Here is a 19,161-nt window from a genome sequence, read left to right as displayed (position 1 = left end):
ATAAAGAATACAAAATAGCAGTTTTTGTGTACAAAATGCAGAAAAGCAAATATGAACACTAACTTTGGCCACGGATTGTGCATCAGTGGCTACTGAAAAAGACTAAATACCCTGGGTTGTCTACTTTTTCCAATTCTATGCCATGATTGGGTTACATTTTATTCCTCACTCATTCAGTTTCAAATGCAACATAGGCCCAGCAAACCAATCTGGCAAATGTCAATGTATAAAAACTGAAAAGGGTAGAGTGCTATATTTGACCCTGTAACTTTCCAAAACTACATAAAACCTGTACATGGCAGATACTGTGTGTTTTATTGCAACAAACGCTAACAGTATTATGACATTCACAGTTAAATTGCCATGCAGAACTTAACACCATTAACACCAAATAACACAATGTTTTAATTTATCAATTTTTTTTAGATTTTGTTCATGTTTCATATATAAATATTTGATTTGAAATGAAGGCCCTGTTTCTCCTGATCAAAATAATATATAATAAGTGTGGGTGCACTTAATATGAATGAGGTAGCATATGGTTGAACAGACATATAGCTCTAATTCTAGCTTTTGTTTTGTTTAGAACTTGTACAATTGCCTCCGCCCTTAACCCCTTAAGGACACAACTTCTGGAATAAAAGGGAATCATGACAGAATATTTCCGTCATGTATCCTTAAGGGGTAAAGGGTTAACAGAACAAGAGCTAAGAACTTCTAAAGTAAACACATTGTATGTCAGATCTGCTTGAAAATTAAACTATTTTTCATAGAGGTTGTGTGAGTCACAGCCAGAGGAGGTGTGACTAAGGCTGCATAAACACATGATATAACTCCTAAACAGCAGAAAATTGAGCAGGAAAACTGCAACTGTATGATCAATACATCAAAATTGCTTCCTGAACCCCTTAAGGACACAACTTCTAGAATAAAAGGGAATCATGACGGAATATTTCCATCATGTGTCTTTAACTAAAAAATATTTGGTGACTATAGTGTCCCTTTCACTTTTGGAAATGGTTCCCTGGTGTTCCTAGATATGTCCATTCCAACTGGTTGAATTCTTACTGAATTTTAGGTGACCTTTTGGATACAGGGTCAGAGTTATATAACGTAACATAATCTTCATATTTGGATACAGTTCCCCAGTGTGTCCCCAGATATGGGATACAAGGGAACAAAGTCGGGATGGTGAGATAGTCCCCTGAAATCAGTCTGTACTACCTATATTCACCCAACAAAATGTTACATGTCTGCAACATAGTGGTCATCTGACTACTGTATCATCCATTGTATAACTGTGCCTACAGAATGATCATCTCACCGGAAACTAAACACCTATTGTAAGCCAGATAATTTATCAAGAACCCACATACTCACCTTACTACATAGTAGTTCTACAGGAAATATGGCAAATCATGTACAAGTCTCAAGTTTATAATTTAACCTTATCATAAATTAGCTGATTGTTGTGCCATGTAGACAATACATTTAGACATTGCTCCAGTTAATACATCCCATGATCTCCTTCTGAAGCTTGTGTCATTTTAATCCAAAAGGCCTTTCCTAACTCATTGCCATGTTTTCTTATGACAGCATGACACCACAATGTACCATGATGATTTCACTCCCAAAAATCTGTATCTAGGGAGACAAAAGGGAACTGTCTTCAGCGAGTACAGCTTGAATACCTCATTAGATGCACTCTAGCTGTGCTGAGGGAACTAGGATCATGCAAAATACTGACCACTCACAGATTAATAACTTGCTGTTAAAGCACGGGAGCACATGCTGTATAAGTTGTTACCATAGCAACCACACCTTGAAGGTAAAAAAAAAAGGTTCACCCTGAGCACATGTTCTTCACCTTGGCCTTAGTGGGGGATTGTGACAGTGAATACATTGTAATAAACTATGAGCCAGTGATATGCCATATCTATGTAATTTTTACTTGTAATTTCTGCTATGCAAATTAATTATTTCAGTGACAACTTTTATGTTTTATGTTTGTGGCCTTTTTTATTCTTGTTTCTAATATTCTTGCAGTTTGATATGGTTTCAAATGTTGTTATTTGTGCTGTAGAACTGCCATGTAGTGCTGCATAAGTAAAATTTATTTTTCTGATAGAATGTATGTGGAGTTACCTGTTGTTAGCTTCTTTGCACAAGGCGAAAAGTTGGTGTGACATTTTTAGGGATAGTTGCAGAGATGTAATGTAGCAGTTAGTGGCTCTCAAAGAGAACAATGGGTACTAGCTGCTGTTTGCGGCTCCTTAGTGACTGACTTAGTAGTGGCAGCTGGTAACTCCCTGGCGCTACTGGTGAATAGCCACTAATAGGTAACAGGAAAGACAGGCATTTTAGAATGTAGTTGCAGGTGTGGAAAAAGTAGCAGCAAGATTGGAAATTAGCCCTAAGGCAATCAGGACTGTCTGATTGACTTAGGGCTAATTTTCCATGGACTTGGACCAGAGCACAAATTAAGTGCTATAAGCTTATTGGTGGGGTTGATACTGTAAACCCGGATAAGTGGAGAACTGAGAAGGTAATTGCAAATTGTAGAGAAAAAATAGCCAATCGAAAACTAGCAGAGTTGGAGAAAATTTTTAATTCAGCTATTTTGGCCTAAAAGTCTATATTTTCCACATCATTGAATAAAATCGACATAAGGTTATTCGCTAAACTTAAAATTGGTTGAAATTGACCAGGAGATTGCATTTTTTAATGCCAAAATAGAAAAAAGTTTTCAGCAAAGATAATTCTGGTTAAAATTTGCAATTCCTTGGTAAGTTTCTGGTTTAGTGAATAAGCCTTTTGCTTGGAGTCTATTGGTGCAATCCAAATTTGAACTGTGATACTTTGGCATTATATTGGAGGCAGCAGAACTGCCATGCCTGGGTGCCACAAGAGCCCTGTTTTTTTCAATCAGACTGCTCTGAAATGGTTTGAGGGATTGCACTGAAGAGTCCTAGTACCATAACTAGTAAAATAAGGTGTAGTGGCTATGGTGCTTAGTGTCCCTGTAATCTCTCCATATGAACAGGATGTCTCAAAGTCACTCTTGGCTTCTTGTTTATGTAGAAAACACCAATTTTTTCCCATATCAATATTATTGGATGCTCTCTAAGCATCACAGTTCTATGAGTTTTATTACTGACAACAAAGCCATGTAGTAATAATACTGTGACATTGTCAGCACACAGCAAAGGACATTCTAAATAATTGAAGGGAGATGTTGCAAAAACAAAGGGTCATAACCTAGCAAAATAGCTAATAATACTTTCTTATGAGAAGATATCAACAGGTGTTTGCAAACAAACAATACCAGGGCTATGGAAATGATTCACTACAAAGTAGACATTTTTAAAGAAAATAATAATTATGTATATGTTGCAAAAGAGCAATAATATGTAATTGTATACAGTTCATTTATTTACTGCAAAAGAGAAAAGTGGATTCCTGGAAACAATCCTCAATTTCAATTCATTGTTTATACATGCATTCCCAATGAAGTGTCAATTTAGTCTCAGCTAATTGTTTCTCTCTGATACATTATTCCCCTTCTTAGTGATGCATCGTGATCCTTACATGTTGCAGTGAATTACTCAGCAATCATATCATCCTAAGCACATAAGGTTAAAAAAAAAACAAAAACATAAAAAAATGATGTATTAAATTATTCACTAGATGGATGGATGAACAATACTGAAAAGGAAGAAAAATGCCTGTGGATAGGAAAAAAAAGCCACAAAAACTTTTTTTTTTCCTCCTTAAACTCCCATCTTTTCTTTGTTAATGAGAGAAACCTTAGAGTGGGTTTACTGCAGTCCCTGCACATCACTACCTCCTCCCTACAGGAGCTGAAGGGGAGCAGGGTGTGCAAAGTGCAAGGGGAGGAGGAGAGAGAGAGCCTAGGGCAGCTCTGCACTGTGACCCAGCCTTGGCTGTGAGCTTGTCTGCTGTATGTCTGAGACTGGGAGGCTGCCCCTCCATGTGTGCATGTGTGTGTGTGTCGCTGTGTGTGTGTGCTCTACCGCCACCACTGCTGCCCTTTGATCCTTGCATTAGTGTTAGGGGCTTGAAGACACACAGGGAGCAGCCATAGACACAGCGGCAGCAAGCAAGCACGGCTCATCACCATGATGTAGCCTTTACATGCACAACACACACATATAGATCAGCTCCATTCCCCCCATTGAGGAATATTTATTACGGCTGGGGGAGGGAGGTGAAAGGGAGGACAAGCCAGGTGCAACCACCAAGCTCTCTGACTCCAGGAACCAGCAAAGAGCTGCACTCATCATCAATTTCTATTTTATTTATTTTATTATTTGCACATACCCCTTCTTTGCACTGCTGTCATCTGGCTTTCATCGTACCCACCGAGGGAGGACAATGTGATCGACCTGGCCTCCCCACATATCTTTACCAATTTAAAAGGACAGGGGAGAAAATGCCCAGGAGGAAGCAGGAGCAACCCAAGCGCCTGCCTTCACGTAAGTGCAGCTTGTCTGTGGTGTGCTTGGTGCTGTGTGTCTGGCTCTCTCTGTCCCTGCAGCTCCCTGCCTGCTTTCTGCATTAGTTTAGGGTTACAGAGGTGAAACTGACAGAGACAGAGCACAGCCTGGGTTATTATTCCTCTTTTTATTATTTTCAAGTCTGAGCCAGGCAGCCATGTTGTTGCTGATGATCAGTCCCCTCTGCTTCTATTTTTTTTTTTTTTAATCATTTTTTTCCATACTGTCTACTTGTTTTTATATAGAAGCTCTCTCCCTCTCTGCCCGCCCCCTGTGCCTACTCGCCCCCATCTTGCCCCCCGCTTTGCATGCTGTCTCTCCCCCGGCTGCCCAGGGCACTGGCATGGATCTTGCAGGGGAGCAGCTGCCCGGAATCAATAGGGCTCTGTCCCGGGTAAAGGTTGCGGCCAGCTCCGGCTGCTGAGCCTGTCGGCCCCGGGAGGAGAGGCAGCAGCAGATGCAAAAAAAGGGGGAGGGTGGTGGGTAAAGGAGGAGGTTTGTGCAAGAAAACCAGGGGGTGGGCCATGCAAAGGAGGGGAGAGAGAGAGACGAAAAGGGGGTGTCTGTGTATAGGAATCCCTAGTCAAACAGGAGAGAGGTTGGGGGAGAAGGGAGGCTGGTAGCCCAGGAAGAGGTCAGGCCAGACCCAGGCTTCAGTGACCAGACTGGGGCGGGCAGGCAGTGGGTGCCATGGCTCTGAGATCAGAGTATGACAATCCCCAGACACACAGCTAGGCACAGAGCAGCGCCAAGCACACTAATATAAATGCCCTCTGTGCCCAACAGGATCATTGCTAATATAATGCCCTCTGTGCCCAACAGGATCATTGCTAATATAATGCCCTCTGTGCCCAACAGGATTATTGCTCTGTGTTCAAACTCAACTTTTCTAATGTACTTTTTTTTTTTTTTCTCCCTCACATTCTATTTGGTCCTCCAGCTTGTGGAAGGACAACATCTGGCTTATAGCTAGTTATGTGTTCGAACTTGCACCCCACCCTTGGAGAAGGGTCATTACTGTTACCTAACAGCATCCCAGAGGCCTGAGCATGTGCCAAAATGTACACAGTGCTGATCTGACAGGCAAAGGGTCAGTGAGTGACGATGGCTGTCCTTATTAAGTGATGCTCATACCACAGTGTTTTCTTCTTGGAATATTCAGTTATTCTATTCTTAATCGTGTAAGCCATTTATGTCTCGTGTTTTTGAAAAAGTTATTAGAATTGAGTTGTATATAATTTTTAGTGTTTTGAAGTCAAACATAGTGTTGCCAGGCTTTTTTTTTTTTTTTTTTTGCCCATCAGCACGTATCCAGGCCTTTGAGAGCACCCATACTTGCAGCAGATGAGATTGTGCTATGATACTTATCCTTAAAGTAATACATTATTCTCCAAAAATATATTTAAGATGTTGGCGTTTAATTGGATGTGTGCTGTCTTGTTATAAAAAAAAAAAATACTCCAGGTAGCATGAACTGACTTTTGGATAATGAATATGTACTGCATTTCCTCACTTCTTTTTAAGTTATCTTGATTCTGTGGATGAACAAATATAAACCCTTATCTAGTATTCCACCCTCCCAAGTTCAGCTAAGGCTTGGTGGCAGTGCTTTCACTGCCTGTGTTTGTAAGCTACAGCCGGTCACCTGGAGTTCACAAGGTTGGGGGAAGGGAGGGAGGGGTCAGATTGTTCCTTCCCATTTGCAGCCATTTGCTCTCTGCAGACGGATAACGATCAATATCCATAAGATAAATATATGTATGCATGTCTCTGGTAGAGAAGGAGGGTGATGGAGGCAGGGTTGGCTATCACTGCTGAGGCAGGCAAGGTCTTCTGTGCAGTTTAACAGAAAATAATAGTCACTGTACAGAGTTATGTATCTTACCTGCATTAATATTTACTCACTTCTATATGAGCACTATACTTAGTCTGTTATGACGAGTCTCCTGGCTTGAGATGGTAATTACAATGTCCCCTTAATTTTATTTAACTGTGTTCTCCCTGGGATTACTTGTTAAAGTATAACTCCCAACATATCAAATAGCCAAAGTATCTCGAAAAAAGGTGGCCTGACCATAGACGCACACTCAATTTGTAGTTGAGGTTTCTTTTTTTAATAAAATGAATTAAATTGAGTAGAGACAGGTTTTATTTACCGCACACTATTTGATAGAACCATAAGATGTAGCCTAAACTCAGTATTGAGAACTGGACTTCTCGTCATCTCTTGATATGTCCACACTAAACAGTGTGAGCTACAAAAAACAAAAAGGCACACTGTACAATCTGAAAATACCAGTGATTTGAAGGTATGCCTGGGATGGTGTGTACAGTCCTATAAGCTTCTATTCTACATCTTGGTCAGGGCCCGGGTAACTTGAAAGGTAAAAGTACCAATAGCCACTGCCATCGATGACATACAGTTAGCCTGAGGAATCTATGAACTGCTTTATTTATATCAAACTTTTGTTTCTCACTTATTAACATTAGATATCGAACAACTTGGTACAACCATTGTTAACAATTACACAGATATTCTGTTATTGCGTGGATACATTAGAGTGGTGTTAGAATTAAAGTGCAGCCACATACTGATAATATATGCATCTTTTTATTTACTGTAGCTTTCTGCATTATCTGGCTTAGTTATTTATGTCTATATATAAAAGTGCATTGCTGGATTGTATCATTGGCCTTTGCTCTGGAGTTGGTTCAGATCAAGCAGTGAAAGGGTTAACTGCAGTGGAAACATTTGACTATTTTTGTTTGTTTTTTTCTCTTTGAAGACAGAAATATGCAAGGATTGAGTGGATATACAAAAGGCGACCTCTGCTGAACAGTAGATGTATTTTTAAGTGGCAGAGGCATGTGACCTTGACCCTGACCTCAGCTACTCCCCTCCAGCTCTGAGTCATTCTCCATTTTAGCTCTGTCACTCTGGGCCTATTTCATGCCTTTGTGCTTTTGTATTCTTATGCAGAATCTTTTTAAAGTACATTTTTAGAATTGTATTTCCAGCACCGATTGTTCTGTGTTATGTTGTCACTACATAAGCCAATGTGTCATAAGTACTGTAATTAATATTTTAAATGTCATATTGCAATGTACATGATTTTTATTTTATGATTAAGCTGTTCAGGCACGTTTGTTTAACAGCACAATGTAGAGCTTGGTAGAAGAATTATGGTTGAGTTTTTGTACTCGCAATTCTGCACATTTTATTAAATTTTTCTTCTAAATTCAGACTAACAAAAATAACCTTTCTCCAACACTAAGCCTTGTGTAGCAGCATCTGAATTAACATAGAATTTTCTGAAATCTGAACTAGCTCATTTTAAGATAACCTAAAGTGTGATCCATGAATATTTATAGTGGTTTCATACTTCTCTGAGATTTTATCATAAGCATCAAGTTACTTGCATAATTGGTTGAAACTAGATTATTTACTAAGCACATGTGCATAATGGTTTACATGTTGTAATGATTTCCTTAAATGTGCTCTATCTTTTTCTTAATTCCCATGTCTTTTTTTGCGTATACATTTTAGGATTGCTACCTTGACTGTTTTGTGGGATGTTCTCTAATACTAGAAAACGGTGCCTGGTATTCACCTCATGTGTACTTTCAACTGAAAGTACACATGAGGTTAAACCCTGCCTTTGCATCTACATTCCACTCTGTGTTTTCCTGTACCTGCCAATGTAATCTCTTTTTTTTTTTTCTCTCTGTAGCAGACGTAATTTAAACATAACGTTGAATACCATGTAAACCCTGGTCGTTGTACCATAAGATCTATTGTAGTTTGTGATTTGGTGCTCTTTTAGAATGGCTTAATAGTAACCTCAAGCCTGGGTCTGCCACAGGCCCTTTCAGCCTTTTATTGATTGAGCATGGTAGGTGTTGGAGTGTGGAGCAGATGGTTTTCAAATGTGCATACCCTGGCCTACATTTTCCACTACAAATTAGGCAGACTTTATTTTTGTTTCTCATAGTTGAATGGAAATATACAGTCAACCTCAAAATATTGTTTAGAGCACTTCTGTAGACATTTTGTATCGACATTTATGTGGCAACACAAAATAAAGCACATTCTATTTTTATTTTTTTATGGATTGACTTGGTGTAAGGGTATTCGTAAATATCAGTACTAAAATACAAGTGCGATAGCATGATTTAGTGTTTTGTGTGCCATGTTGTGTTAGAGTTTTCATAGAGTATTCAATCAGGCTATCTCTCTCTCTCTATCTTTTTTTTTTTTTACATTTATTTATATTCTTTTTACTTTGTCTATTGTTTTACTGTAACATGTAAGCAAGCAGTGGCTATGATGCACTTGGTACTGCTACTCACAATTGGTAGAGCACATTGGTATAACATGGTGCATATTTCAAAGTAAAGGCCATATACCTATAACCAGCTGCAGTAGACCATATGACATTTTAAAATCTTTTACACACCACTGTATACTAATATCTATGTATTTCCTGATAGGCAGCTGCCATGACCAATATTAACCCATAAAGGACAAACTCATTTGGAAACACTCTAGTTTTATAGAGTTGACATGCTGGATTGAAAATGAGATGATAGGAGCCTTCTGTTTGCGCTATCATTATATGTGCCAGAATCACCGGAAATAAAAGCACAGCAGGTGTTTGTAGGCACTGTTTCAGAGTACAGTACCGAGAAAGCATTGCAAGGAATTCTGGGAAAGGTCACGACAGTGCAAGCTTTGCATATATATCTTTATATCTATGGATAGTTAATACAATGTTAAACAAAAATCTGTACACCAGTCAAGCCTTAAAGGAACACTATAGTCACCTAAATTACTTTAGCTAAATAAAGCAGTTTTAGTGTATAGATCATTCCCCTGCAATTTCACTGCTCAATTCACTGTCATTTAGGAGTTAAATCACTTTGTTTCTGTTTATGCAGCCCTAGCCACACCTCCCCTGGCTATGATTGACAGAGTCTGCATGAAAAAAAAACTGGTTTCACTTTCAAACAGATGTAATTTACCTTAAATAATTGTATCTCAATCTCTAAATTGAACTTTAATCACATACAGGAGGCTCTTGCAGGGTCTAGCAAGCTATTAACATAGCAGGGGATAAGAAAATCTTCATTAAACATAACTTGCAATAAAGAAAGCCTAAATAGTGCTCTCTTTACAGGAAGTGTTTATGGAAGGCTGTGCAAGTCACATGCAGGGAGGTGTGACTAGGGTTTATAAACAAAGGGATTTAACTCCTAAATGGCAGAGGATTGAGCAGTGAGGCTTCAGGGGCATGTTTTATACACCAAAACTGCTTCATTAAGCTAAAGTTGTTCAGGTGACTATAGTGTCCCTTTAAGACTTGCTTTTCCCACTGAAATCTATGTATAGATATCTGTCTACATATTTTTTTTAAACTGTTGTGCATTTTTTGCCTAGTTCAAATAGTGGGAAAAGTTGGCCTTGTGCACAATAATTCAGTGGAATCGTGTTTTTAATTGTCCCAGAATTCCCAGCTCAGCATGCAAATGAACATAGGCAGGAATCAAATAGCAATGGATTACTGTTCTAAACACAGCTTTAAAAATAAATAAATAAATAACATGGGCTGTAATCCAGTGGCCAGAAACCAACCATGGACTGTACAGTTTTGATCTTTTGGTTCAGCATGGTGCTTTTTCTGGTCTAAGAGTTGATATATGGATCTCATATATCTCCCTCTAGATATGTCTACATGATATATAGTGTCTGTATTTCTAATGCTATAGTGCTGCTGTTCTTAGTTTTATAGAGGCCCTTGTGTGCGCCCCCCCCCCCCCCAAAAAAAAAGAGGTTTTCTAGCACTGAGGTGCTTCTCACTTCTCCACCTTCTGAAGGGCAGCATGGTCTCCTCCGCAAACGTCCAGTCCAATTCTCCTCTAAAAGAAGCACTGGAGACCTGTTGGGCATGTGAGGCAAGTTCTGTGTGCACATCTATGCATCTCCATAGGAAAACATTGTATTCAATACTTTACTATGGGCTTTCGCATTACGTGACAGTCTAACTATGTCTTTCTTTATTTCTTTCTTACTCTCGTGTTTTTTTTTATTTATTTTTTTATTTTGCAATATTATCTTTCAAATGGAATAACTTGGCAGGGTATAGTTATTTTTCAATGGATATGTCTTAGAACAAACATTTAGCAATATGACTAATGCTGCTTATATGTTGTGTTACTCCAAGCACAGTGACCACTTCAGTTGCTGACATCTCTCAGCCAGTGAATGGCCTTCAAGGTCAGAAATTCAGCTTCTGCAGAAGCCAGATGTCATCATAGCCAGGAGGAGAAGACCCTTTTGGACCCAAGTAATATTTGCAAAACAGTTTGTCCCATTAGCAGGGAACAGCACTAGGGTTGTCCTAGCATCAGAACCACTAAAGTGGTCTGTAGTGGTTATGATGCTTGGAGTAGCATTTTAATGTTCTCTTTTTCGCAGGTCCCTTTTTTGGTCCCTCCATTAAAGACTATTAAACATTTTATTTTTTTGCGGAAAAGTATGTAGCAGAGGTAAACAAAAAAATAAAAGATTTTGGTACCATGGCTGCTACAGCTTGTTAACTGTTTTTTAACAGCTTGACACTGGGTTCCCTGGGCTCGTGCACTCCAGCCTCCTTTTCTGATATTACTAATGCAACGTTTCTACTACACATTACAAAATAGTTTCAGAGTACTAATGTCACCCTAACTGCTACCACACTTTGTATGATGCCTATACTGCTACTTTAATTTTGCATTACTTCAAAGTGATTGGCAACTTCTCACCAACATTCTCTACTTACATAGGCTGCAAGTCTAGCGTTATAGACTTAAAGGGACACTGTAGTAACCAAAACAGCTTTAGCTGAATGAAGCAGTATTTGTCTATAGATCATACATAAATAAATATTAGCCACTACCTCTGAAATGATAGGTTATACTAAATGGTTCATAGTCTTTTTCCTTTAATGGGGCACTTTCATTTACATGGTTTTTCATATAATCATTACTTATCCCTATATGTAACAAATATTTGTGAGGTTTGAATGTACAAATCCACACCTCTCTATACTGCAGTTGGGTTTATACATCGTATCTCTTTGTCAATCATGTTATAAGCTCTGTCCTTTGCACCTGGAAGTCCGCATAGAGAAAGGATCCAGAGAAGAGTTAAAATGAAACAATGTTTCTTTCTTCTCTTCATTTGCAATGCATACCCTGTTTTTTCACGTATGTGCAAGAGTACAACACCGATGTCATATGAGGAGACCGTGGGATCCTCCATAGACAGCTTAAAAAAATAATAAAAAATAATAATTCTTAATGGCATAAAGATTTTATTTATATCAATTTTATTTATTTATTTTATTTGTGGGGCGGAGTGGTTGACCATGCCGCTTTTTATATGTAAGTAATTACATCAAGTAATTTTCAATGTTGTGTTAAGTGGTGTAGTGACATTTCCTTTTTAGCCAGCATGTAACTAGTGTATAGAGGTGGGACGCATAATGTTAAATTCTGGGTTGCAGTCATAGTTATACATTAGTGATTCACAAATGGAGGATACCGCACTCACACTAATCCAGGTGCTTATCAGGGCCAGGGTTGGCAAATCCCAGTTTAGTAGATAAAATAAATTAGGTCCAGGCACTCAAGATTGCTGCAGGAAGGCAGGTTTATTGGAACAAAAAGTGCCATGTTTCGGCCTACACAGAGGCCTTTATCAAGATTGATAAAGGCCTTTGTGTAGGCTGAAACGTTGCACTTTTTGTCCTTATTTATTTTATGGTTATACATTAAACCTGAAATTGTTATTTGACTAGGGAAGTTCACGTTTTGTGACAAAATTTCCCAAATTGAAATCTCAAAATTGGCTAATTTTTCATCCATTTATTGTCTAAAATCTGAAATTGCCTAGTCCGTTATAGAATAGATCCGTATGTGGTATTTTTTTCCATTTGCTCTGCAGTCTAACATGTTTATACACCATGTAGCACAGAAGGGTGCCTGCATGGAACATAGCAATCAGGGAACGCGTTGAGAGCACGTTTATAAAATGAATGATAGAAATGTCACACTATTTACCCACATCTGGTTTATTTAGTAAAACAGAGGATGCAGCACACTGAGTATGTTTCTGATCACACTGTGAGTGCTAGGTACTAAGGCGGGACAGGACCCAAAAATTGGGACTATTAGTAGGCTTGCATAGATCATGCCAAATAAGTCTGCTATATTCTCTGCTATTTAGGAGAGAAATCACTTTGTTTATAGAGCCCTGGCTCATACTCACACATCCACCCTACACACTTCCTGAAAAAAACTTACAATATTGCACACTGAGTTTAATTTCGAATGTATTTATCTACTTGCAACTGCAGAATACTCTGTGTAACGTTCAAGTAAGGAACTTTCCGTGCTTTTAAAAGTGAAGATAATTGAGTAATGCTTTCCTATGGGTGGGTTTGAATGCGCGCGTGCGCCTCTGGCCGCGCATTCGGCTCCACTTGGGAGCTGACATTGATGAAAGAGGAGAGGTCACCAGTGCCGGTGCTGGATTAGGGTAAGCAAGTAAATGGTTAACCATTTATTCACCACGGAATAGGGCCTTAGTCACAGTTTAGGTAACTAGGGTTCTATAGCGTTAGGAATACAATGTTCCTTTAGGCTGTTTTGTTGCTTAACTTAGACTATCCATTTAATGTCCCTCAACTTTAATGCAAACCATTTTTTTTATTATTAAAATGATTGGCTATTCTTTTTATGTATAAATATGTTCAAACTTGTTTTATAATGAATGCAATGGCATCTATGCCAATAGCATAATGAGTTTCCAGCTAGAGGGTGACATGAGGGGTGTTTTTCACAAGAGCGTAATTTCTCAAATCCTTTGGCTACTACTAACCTTTTTTTTCTGGTAACCAGGGCCGGTGCAAGGATTTTTGCCGCCCTAGGCAAAAGTAAAGTTTGCCGCCCCCCCCCCCCCCCCCCCGTGACATCACAATGCCCCACCCATATGATCTGCCATGTTAACTAACGCTAGTGCTGCAGTGCCGTCGTGTTTGCATTAAAAGGCCTGCAGGGTCAGGCTATAAACACCAGAACCACTACATTAAGCTGCAGTGGTTCTGGGGACTATAGTGTTTCTTTAACCCCTTAAGGACTTAGGACGGTTCAGGACCGTCATCGGCATTTTTGCGTTGCCGACCGGTGACGGTCCTGAACCGTCCTAACCGTCCAATGTACTTACCCGATCGCCGTCGTTTCCCCGGCGGCGATCGGCGGTGCTCCCGGTGTGGGGAGACTGCCTGCAGCCCAGACAGTCTCCCCATGGCGGTTTAGGACCCCTGTGGCCATGTGATCGCCCAACAGGGCGACCACATGGTCACAATAGGTGTCCTAGTCTCTGCCTGCAGGGGGACTGTCTGTGCTGACAGGCAGTCTCCCTGCAACTGTAAAATCAATGTAAAATCCCCCCCCAAAATTTAAAGTTATAGTTAATAAAAAAAAAAATATTATTATATATGTGTATATATATGATATATAGACATATATTATACCTTTATAATATGTCTATATATCATATATATAATGTCATGCTAAGTGTATTTTTATATTAATATGTACATATATTAATATAAAAATACACTTATAATTAATTTACACACGTATATATATATAATATATATAATAACTATATATATTGTATATATATTATTATAAAATACGAATAATAAATAATTTAAATTAAATTGTAAAAAATTATTATATATATATCTATACGAAATTTTATTCTAACTGTATTTTGATATTAATATATATATATTTATATCAAAATACACTTAGAATGAAATTGTATATATATCTATGTATATATAAATAAATAAAAAGAATGCGAACTATTCATATACAAAATTACATAAATAATTATATAAATATACACGTAGACTTCAAATATAAAAATATGCATATATATTTAAATTCTACGTGCGTATTTATGTAATATTTTTACATAATTAAGTTATTTTATTGATTGCAATTTAAGGGACCTGCCTGCCAACCCAGGCCGAAAGTACAGAGAATTTAATTTGCTATCACTGTATTTTACCCTGTAACGTTCTACGACACCCTAAAACCTGTACATGGGGGGTACTGTTTTACTCGGGAGACTTTTCTGAACACAAATATTAGTGATTAAAAACAGTAAAACATATCACAGCGATGATATTGTCAGTGAAAGTGACTTTTTTTGCATTTTTCACACACAAACAGCACTTTTACTGATGATATAATTGTTGTGATAAATTTTCCAGTTTTTAAACACTAATATTTGTGTTCAGCAAAGTCTCCTGAGTAGAACAGGACCCCCCATGTACAGGTTTTATAGCGTTTTTGAAAGTTACAGGGTCAAATATATGGGTCAAATATTTTTACATTGAAAATGGCCAGGTTGGTTACGTTGCCTTTGAGAGCGTATGGTAGCCCAGGAATGAGAATTACCCCCATGATGGCATACCATTTGCAAAAGAAGACAACCCAAGGTATTGCAAATGGGGTATGTCCAGTCTTTTTTAGTAACCACTTAGTCACAAACACTGGCCAAAATTAGCGTTCAATTTAGTTTTTTTACTTTTTTCACACACAAACAAATATGAACGCTAACTTTGGCCAGTGTTTGCGACTAAGTGGCTACTAAAAAAGTCTGGACATACCCCATATTGAATACCCTGGGTTGTCTACTTTTAAAAAAAGATGTACATGTGGGGTGGTATTCAGAGATTTATGACAGATAATAGTGTTACAATGTCACTATTGATACATTTTAAAAATGTATGTTTTGAAACCGCAATATCCTACTTGTACTTATAGCCCTATAACATGCAAAAAAATAGCAAAACGCATGTAAACACTGGGTATTTTTGAACTCAGGACAACATTTTGAATCTATTTAGCAGTTTTTTTCATTCGCTTTTGTAGATGAGTAAAAGATTTTTCACATAAAATTCAAAAAACGAGTATTTTTTTCAAATTTTCATCATATTTTTTCATTTTTTTAAAATTAAATTACATGAGATTATATAAATAATGGTATGTAAAGAAAGCCCCTTTTGTCCTGAAAAAAACAATATATAATTTGTATGGGAACAGTAAATGAGAGAGCGGAAAATTACAGCTAAACACAAACACCACAAAAGTGTCAAAAAGATGCCTGGTCGCAAATGTACAACATCGCAAAAAAAGTCCGGTCCTTAAGGGGTTAATGTGAGGTAAATTAGAGATTAGTGCCACGAATAATATACTAGATTGCCTACTTACAGCCAGATGAGGATGATGATGGGCTCTAGCTGCAGTCTGGCTCCACTGGTCTGGTGTAGAACAGGATCTCTGGAGGCTGTTTGTAACTGTGGTCACAAAAATCAATGTTCTGGGAGAACGGGAAGCAGCTCCATTTTTTGGGGGCCCTTTACACAGCTCAAGGTCTGGGTCCCAGGGTCCACCTTCATGTTCCACCAATAAGTTTGTTCACAGGGGGTGGAGTGTGTAGGGGATGTCCTGATTTGTGTGTAAGGAATGCATTGTGTGAATCTGTGTTTGTATGTGTAAGGGCTGCAAGGTGTGTTTATGTGTATGTAAGGGATGAAGTGTGTGAGTCTGTAAGGGGTGCTTTGAGTGTGTGTAAGGAATGCATTGTGTCTAAGGGTTGCATTGTGTGTGTGTGTAATGCATTGTGTGTGTGTGTGTGTAATGCATTGTGTGTTTTTCTGTGTGCAAGGGGTTCATTGTCTTTGTGTGGAAGGGGTGCATTGTGTGTGTGTGTGTGTGATGGATGTCAATCTCTCCCCCCCTCCCTTGTTACTCTCATCCCCCCTCCCTGTCAATTTCTCTCTCCCTGTCAATTCCCCTCCCTGTCAAAGTCTTCCCCCCCTGTCAATTTCTTTCTCCCCCCACCTCCCTGTTAGTTTCTTTCCCCCACCTCCCTGTTAGTTTCTTTCCCCCACCTCCCTGTTAGTTTCTTTCCCCCACCTCCCTGTTAGTTTATTTCTCCCACCTCCCCGTTAGTTTCTTCCCCCCGTTAGTTTCTTCCCCCCGTTAGTTTCTTCCCCCCATTAGTTTCTTCCCCTCCCTGTTAGTTTCTTTCTCCCCCCTCTCCCCTGTCAGTTTCTTTCTCCCCCCCTCCCCTGTCAGTTTCTTTCTCCCCCCTCCCCTGTCAGTTTCTTTCTCCCCCCTCCCCTGTCAGTTTCTTTCTCCCCCCCTCCCCTGTCAGTTTCTTTCTCCCCCCTCCTCTGTCAGTTTCTTTCTTCCCCCCCTCCCCTGTCAGTTTCTTTCTTCCCCCCTCCCCTGTCAGTTTCTTTCTTCCCCCCTCCCCTGTCAGTTTCTTTCTTCCCCCCCTCCCCTGTCAGTTTCTTTCTTCCCCCCCTCCCCTGTCAGTTTCTTTCTCCCCCCCTCCCCTGTCAGTTTCTTTCTTCCCCCCCTCCCCTGTCAGTTTCTTTCTTTCCCCTCCTTGTCAGTTTCTTTCTTTCCCCTCCTTGTCAGTTTCTTTCTTTCCCCTCCCTCCCTGTTTCTTTCTTTCCCCTCCCTCCCTGTTTCTTTCTTTCCCCTCCCTCCCTGTTTCTTTCTTTCCCCTCCCTCCCTGTTTCTTTCTTTCCCCTCCCTCCCTGTTTCTTTCTTTCCCCTCCCTCCCTGTTTCTTTCTTTCCCCTCCCTCCCTGTTTCTTTCTTTCCCCTCCCTCCCTGTTTCTTTCTTTCCCCTCCCTCCCTGTTTCTTTCTTTCCCCTCCCTCCCTGTTTCTTTCTTTCCCCTCCCTCCTCCCTCCCTGTTTCTTTCTTTCCCCTCCCTCCCCCCTCCCTGTTTCTTTCTTCCCCCCTCCCCTACCTCTGTTGTAGCGTGGCCGAGCTCTGTATGGTCCGGCCGGGTACAGGGAGCTTTTGTTTCCTGTACCCGGCCGGACTAACAGGAAGTGCACACTCAGTGTTCACTTCCTGTTAGTCCGGCCGGGTACAGGAGACAGATGCTCCCTGTACCCGCGAACCATACAGGGCTAGGCCACGCTACAGTGAGGGAGTGACAGGAGGGAGCGCTGAGCGCTTCCCTCCTGTCAGCCCCTCTCCTCATGCTGCACCCGGACGGTGCGCCCTCATGGACGCACCAGCCCGGGCAAAGCTGCAGCCGCCTGAGGCTCTCTGCAGAGCGCTCGGGCGGCTGCAGCATGAGGGGGGGCCGGCGCTCCTGGCGGCGCCCCTTCCCAAGGGGCGCCCTAGGCAGCTGCCTAGTCCGCCTAACAGGTAGCGCCGGCCCTGCTGGTAACGTATCATCTGAATACATTCACAGAGATAGATTATTAAGTTCCAATAAAGGCTAAAGTATATTTTATGCTCTAATATCTTATTGTCTTTGTGAAATGTAGAAGAATAGTAGTAGCATAATCCACAGAGATATCTATTATCATGTAAAAGGATCGTTCTGATAATAAAAGCCCCATTCTTCCATCAACAGTCAACAATTCTGGTTTTCTACTCAAAGATAGCTCGGCTTATATAAATATTTACAGGTGGTTGCTTGAAAGTACAAGCTGGCAATACATATTTGCCCCTATGTAATTTTAAATGTTCATCTTTAAAAATAGCATTAAGAATAAATATATTTTAAAATGCCAACGGATGCATTGCCGTTAGCAACAGGTTTGTTTCTGTGCCAATTAACAAAGAAACTGTTATCATAGTTAATGATCCGAGAGTTGCACATGTGCCAACCTTAAGTTGGTTTGTGAAGGTGTGCCAGTGGTATGAGACTTTTCTTTGTCTTAGTGTGTTGTGTGATCACATTTTTGCATTTGTCAATGCTCTCTATATTGTTGCCTTGCATGTATCATGGACCATGCCCATTTTGGATGGTTAAGTGGTTTTGATTTCTTTTTTTTTTTTTATTTGCAGTGAAGAATGAATGTCTTATTTCTTTTTTCTTTATTTATTTATAAAATATTTTACCAGGAAGGATACATTGAGATTTCTCTTGTTTTCAATTATGACCTGGGCCCACAAACTCTGCATTGCTACAGTACGATACAATATAATATATATCTATATATAACGTGTGTGTGTGTGTGTGTGTATGTGTGTGTATATATATATATATATATATATATAGAATCTATCAGAACCGCACTCCAAGGTCTTTGTAGTGGTCTTCAAGTAAAATTGAACTTGCATTTAATCCATTTAAAAGTCAACGTTTCAGCCCCTACATGGAATTTTTTTTTCTTTCTACAGAGCTGTCTGTTGTGAATTTATTGGTAGACACTTTTTTTTTTTTTGCTCTACTTATTCCTTTATTACTTACCTTGGTACTGCTCACCTCTCTACCTCTTGCAACATCTTCAAGTAAGCATGGCCTCCTCCAGTGTTGCTTCAATCATAGAGGAGCATTTGGGAATTGATGTGTGGCAATTACTGCACATGCATCAAATGCTTATCTTAGAAAAGCATTGTATGCAATGCTTTCTTACGAGCTTCCGTGTCACGTGAAATTGTTTTTCTTTGTCAGTTCAGCTAAACAAAATGTCTCTAGTGCGTGTCAGGAAGACAGCCACTAAAGGTGGATTTTACCTACCTTGCAGTTGTAAACATTGCAAT

General features: G+C 39.6%; 1 protein-coding gene across 1 annotated transcript in view; it reads left to right on the top strand.

Annotated features, from left to right (window-relative positions):
- The first annotated feature begins 3,918 nt into the window (after window positions 1–3,918).
- The window catches only part of ZNF827 (zinc finger protein 827), a 307,211-nt gene continuing 291,968 nt past the window's right edge, over window positions 3,919–19,161 (top strand). Inside the window, exon 1 of the mRNA XM_063458482.1 lies at window positions 3,919–4,496. Coding sequence (XP_063314552.1) covers window positions 4,454–4,496 — 43 coding nt within the window. The 5' untranslated portion in view covers window positions 3,919–4,453. The remainder of the gene's footprint in view (window positions 4,497–19,161) is intronic.

This window comes from Pelobates fuscus, chromosome 6, assembly GCF_036172605.1.
Source record: "Pelobates fuscus isolate aPelFus1 chromosome 6, aPelFus1.pri, whole genome shotgun sequence".
NCBI lineage: Eukaryota > Metazoa > Chordata > Amphibia > Anura > Pelobatidae > Pelobates > Pelobates fuscus.
Note: the sequence above shows the minus strand (reverse complement) of the source record. Positions and strands in the feature narration are given on the sequence as shown.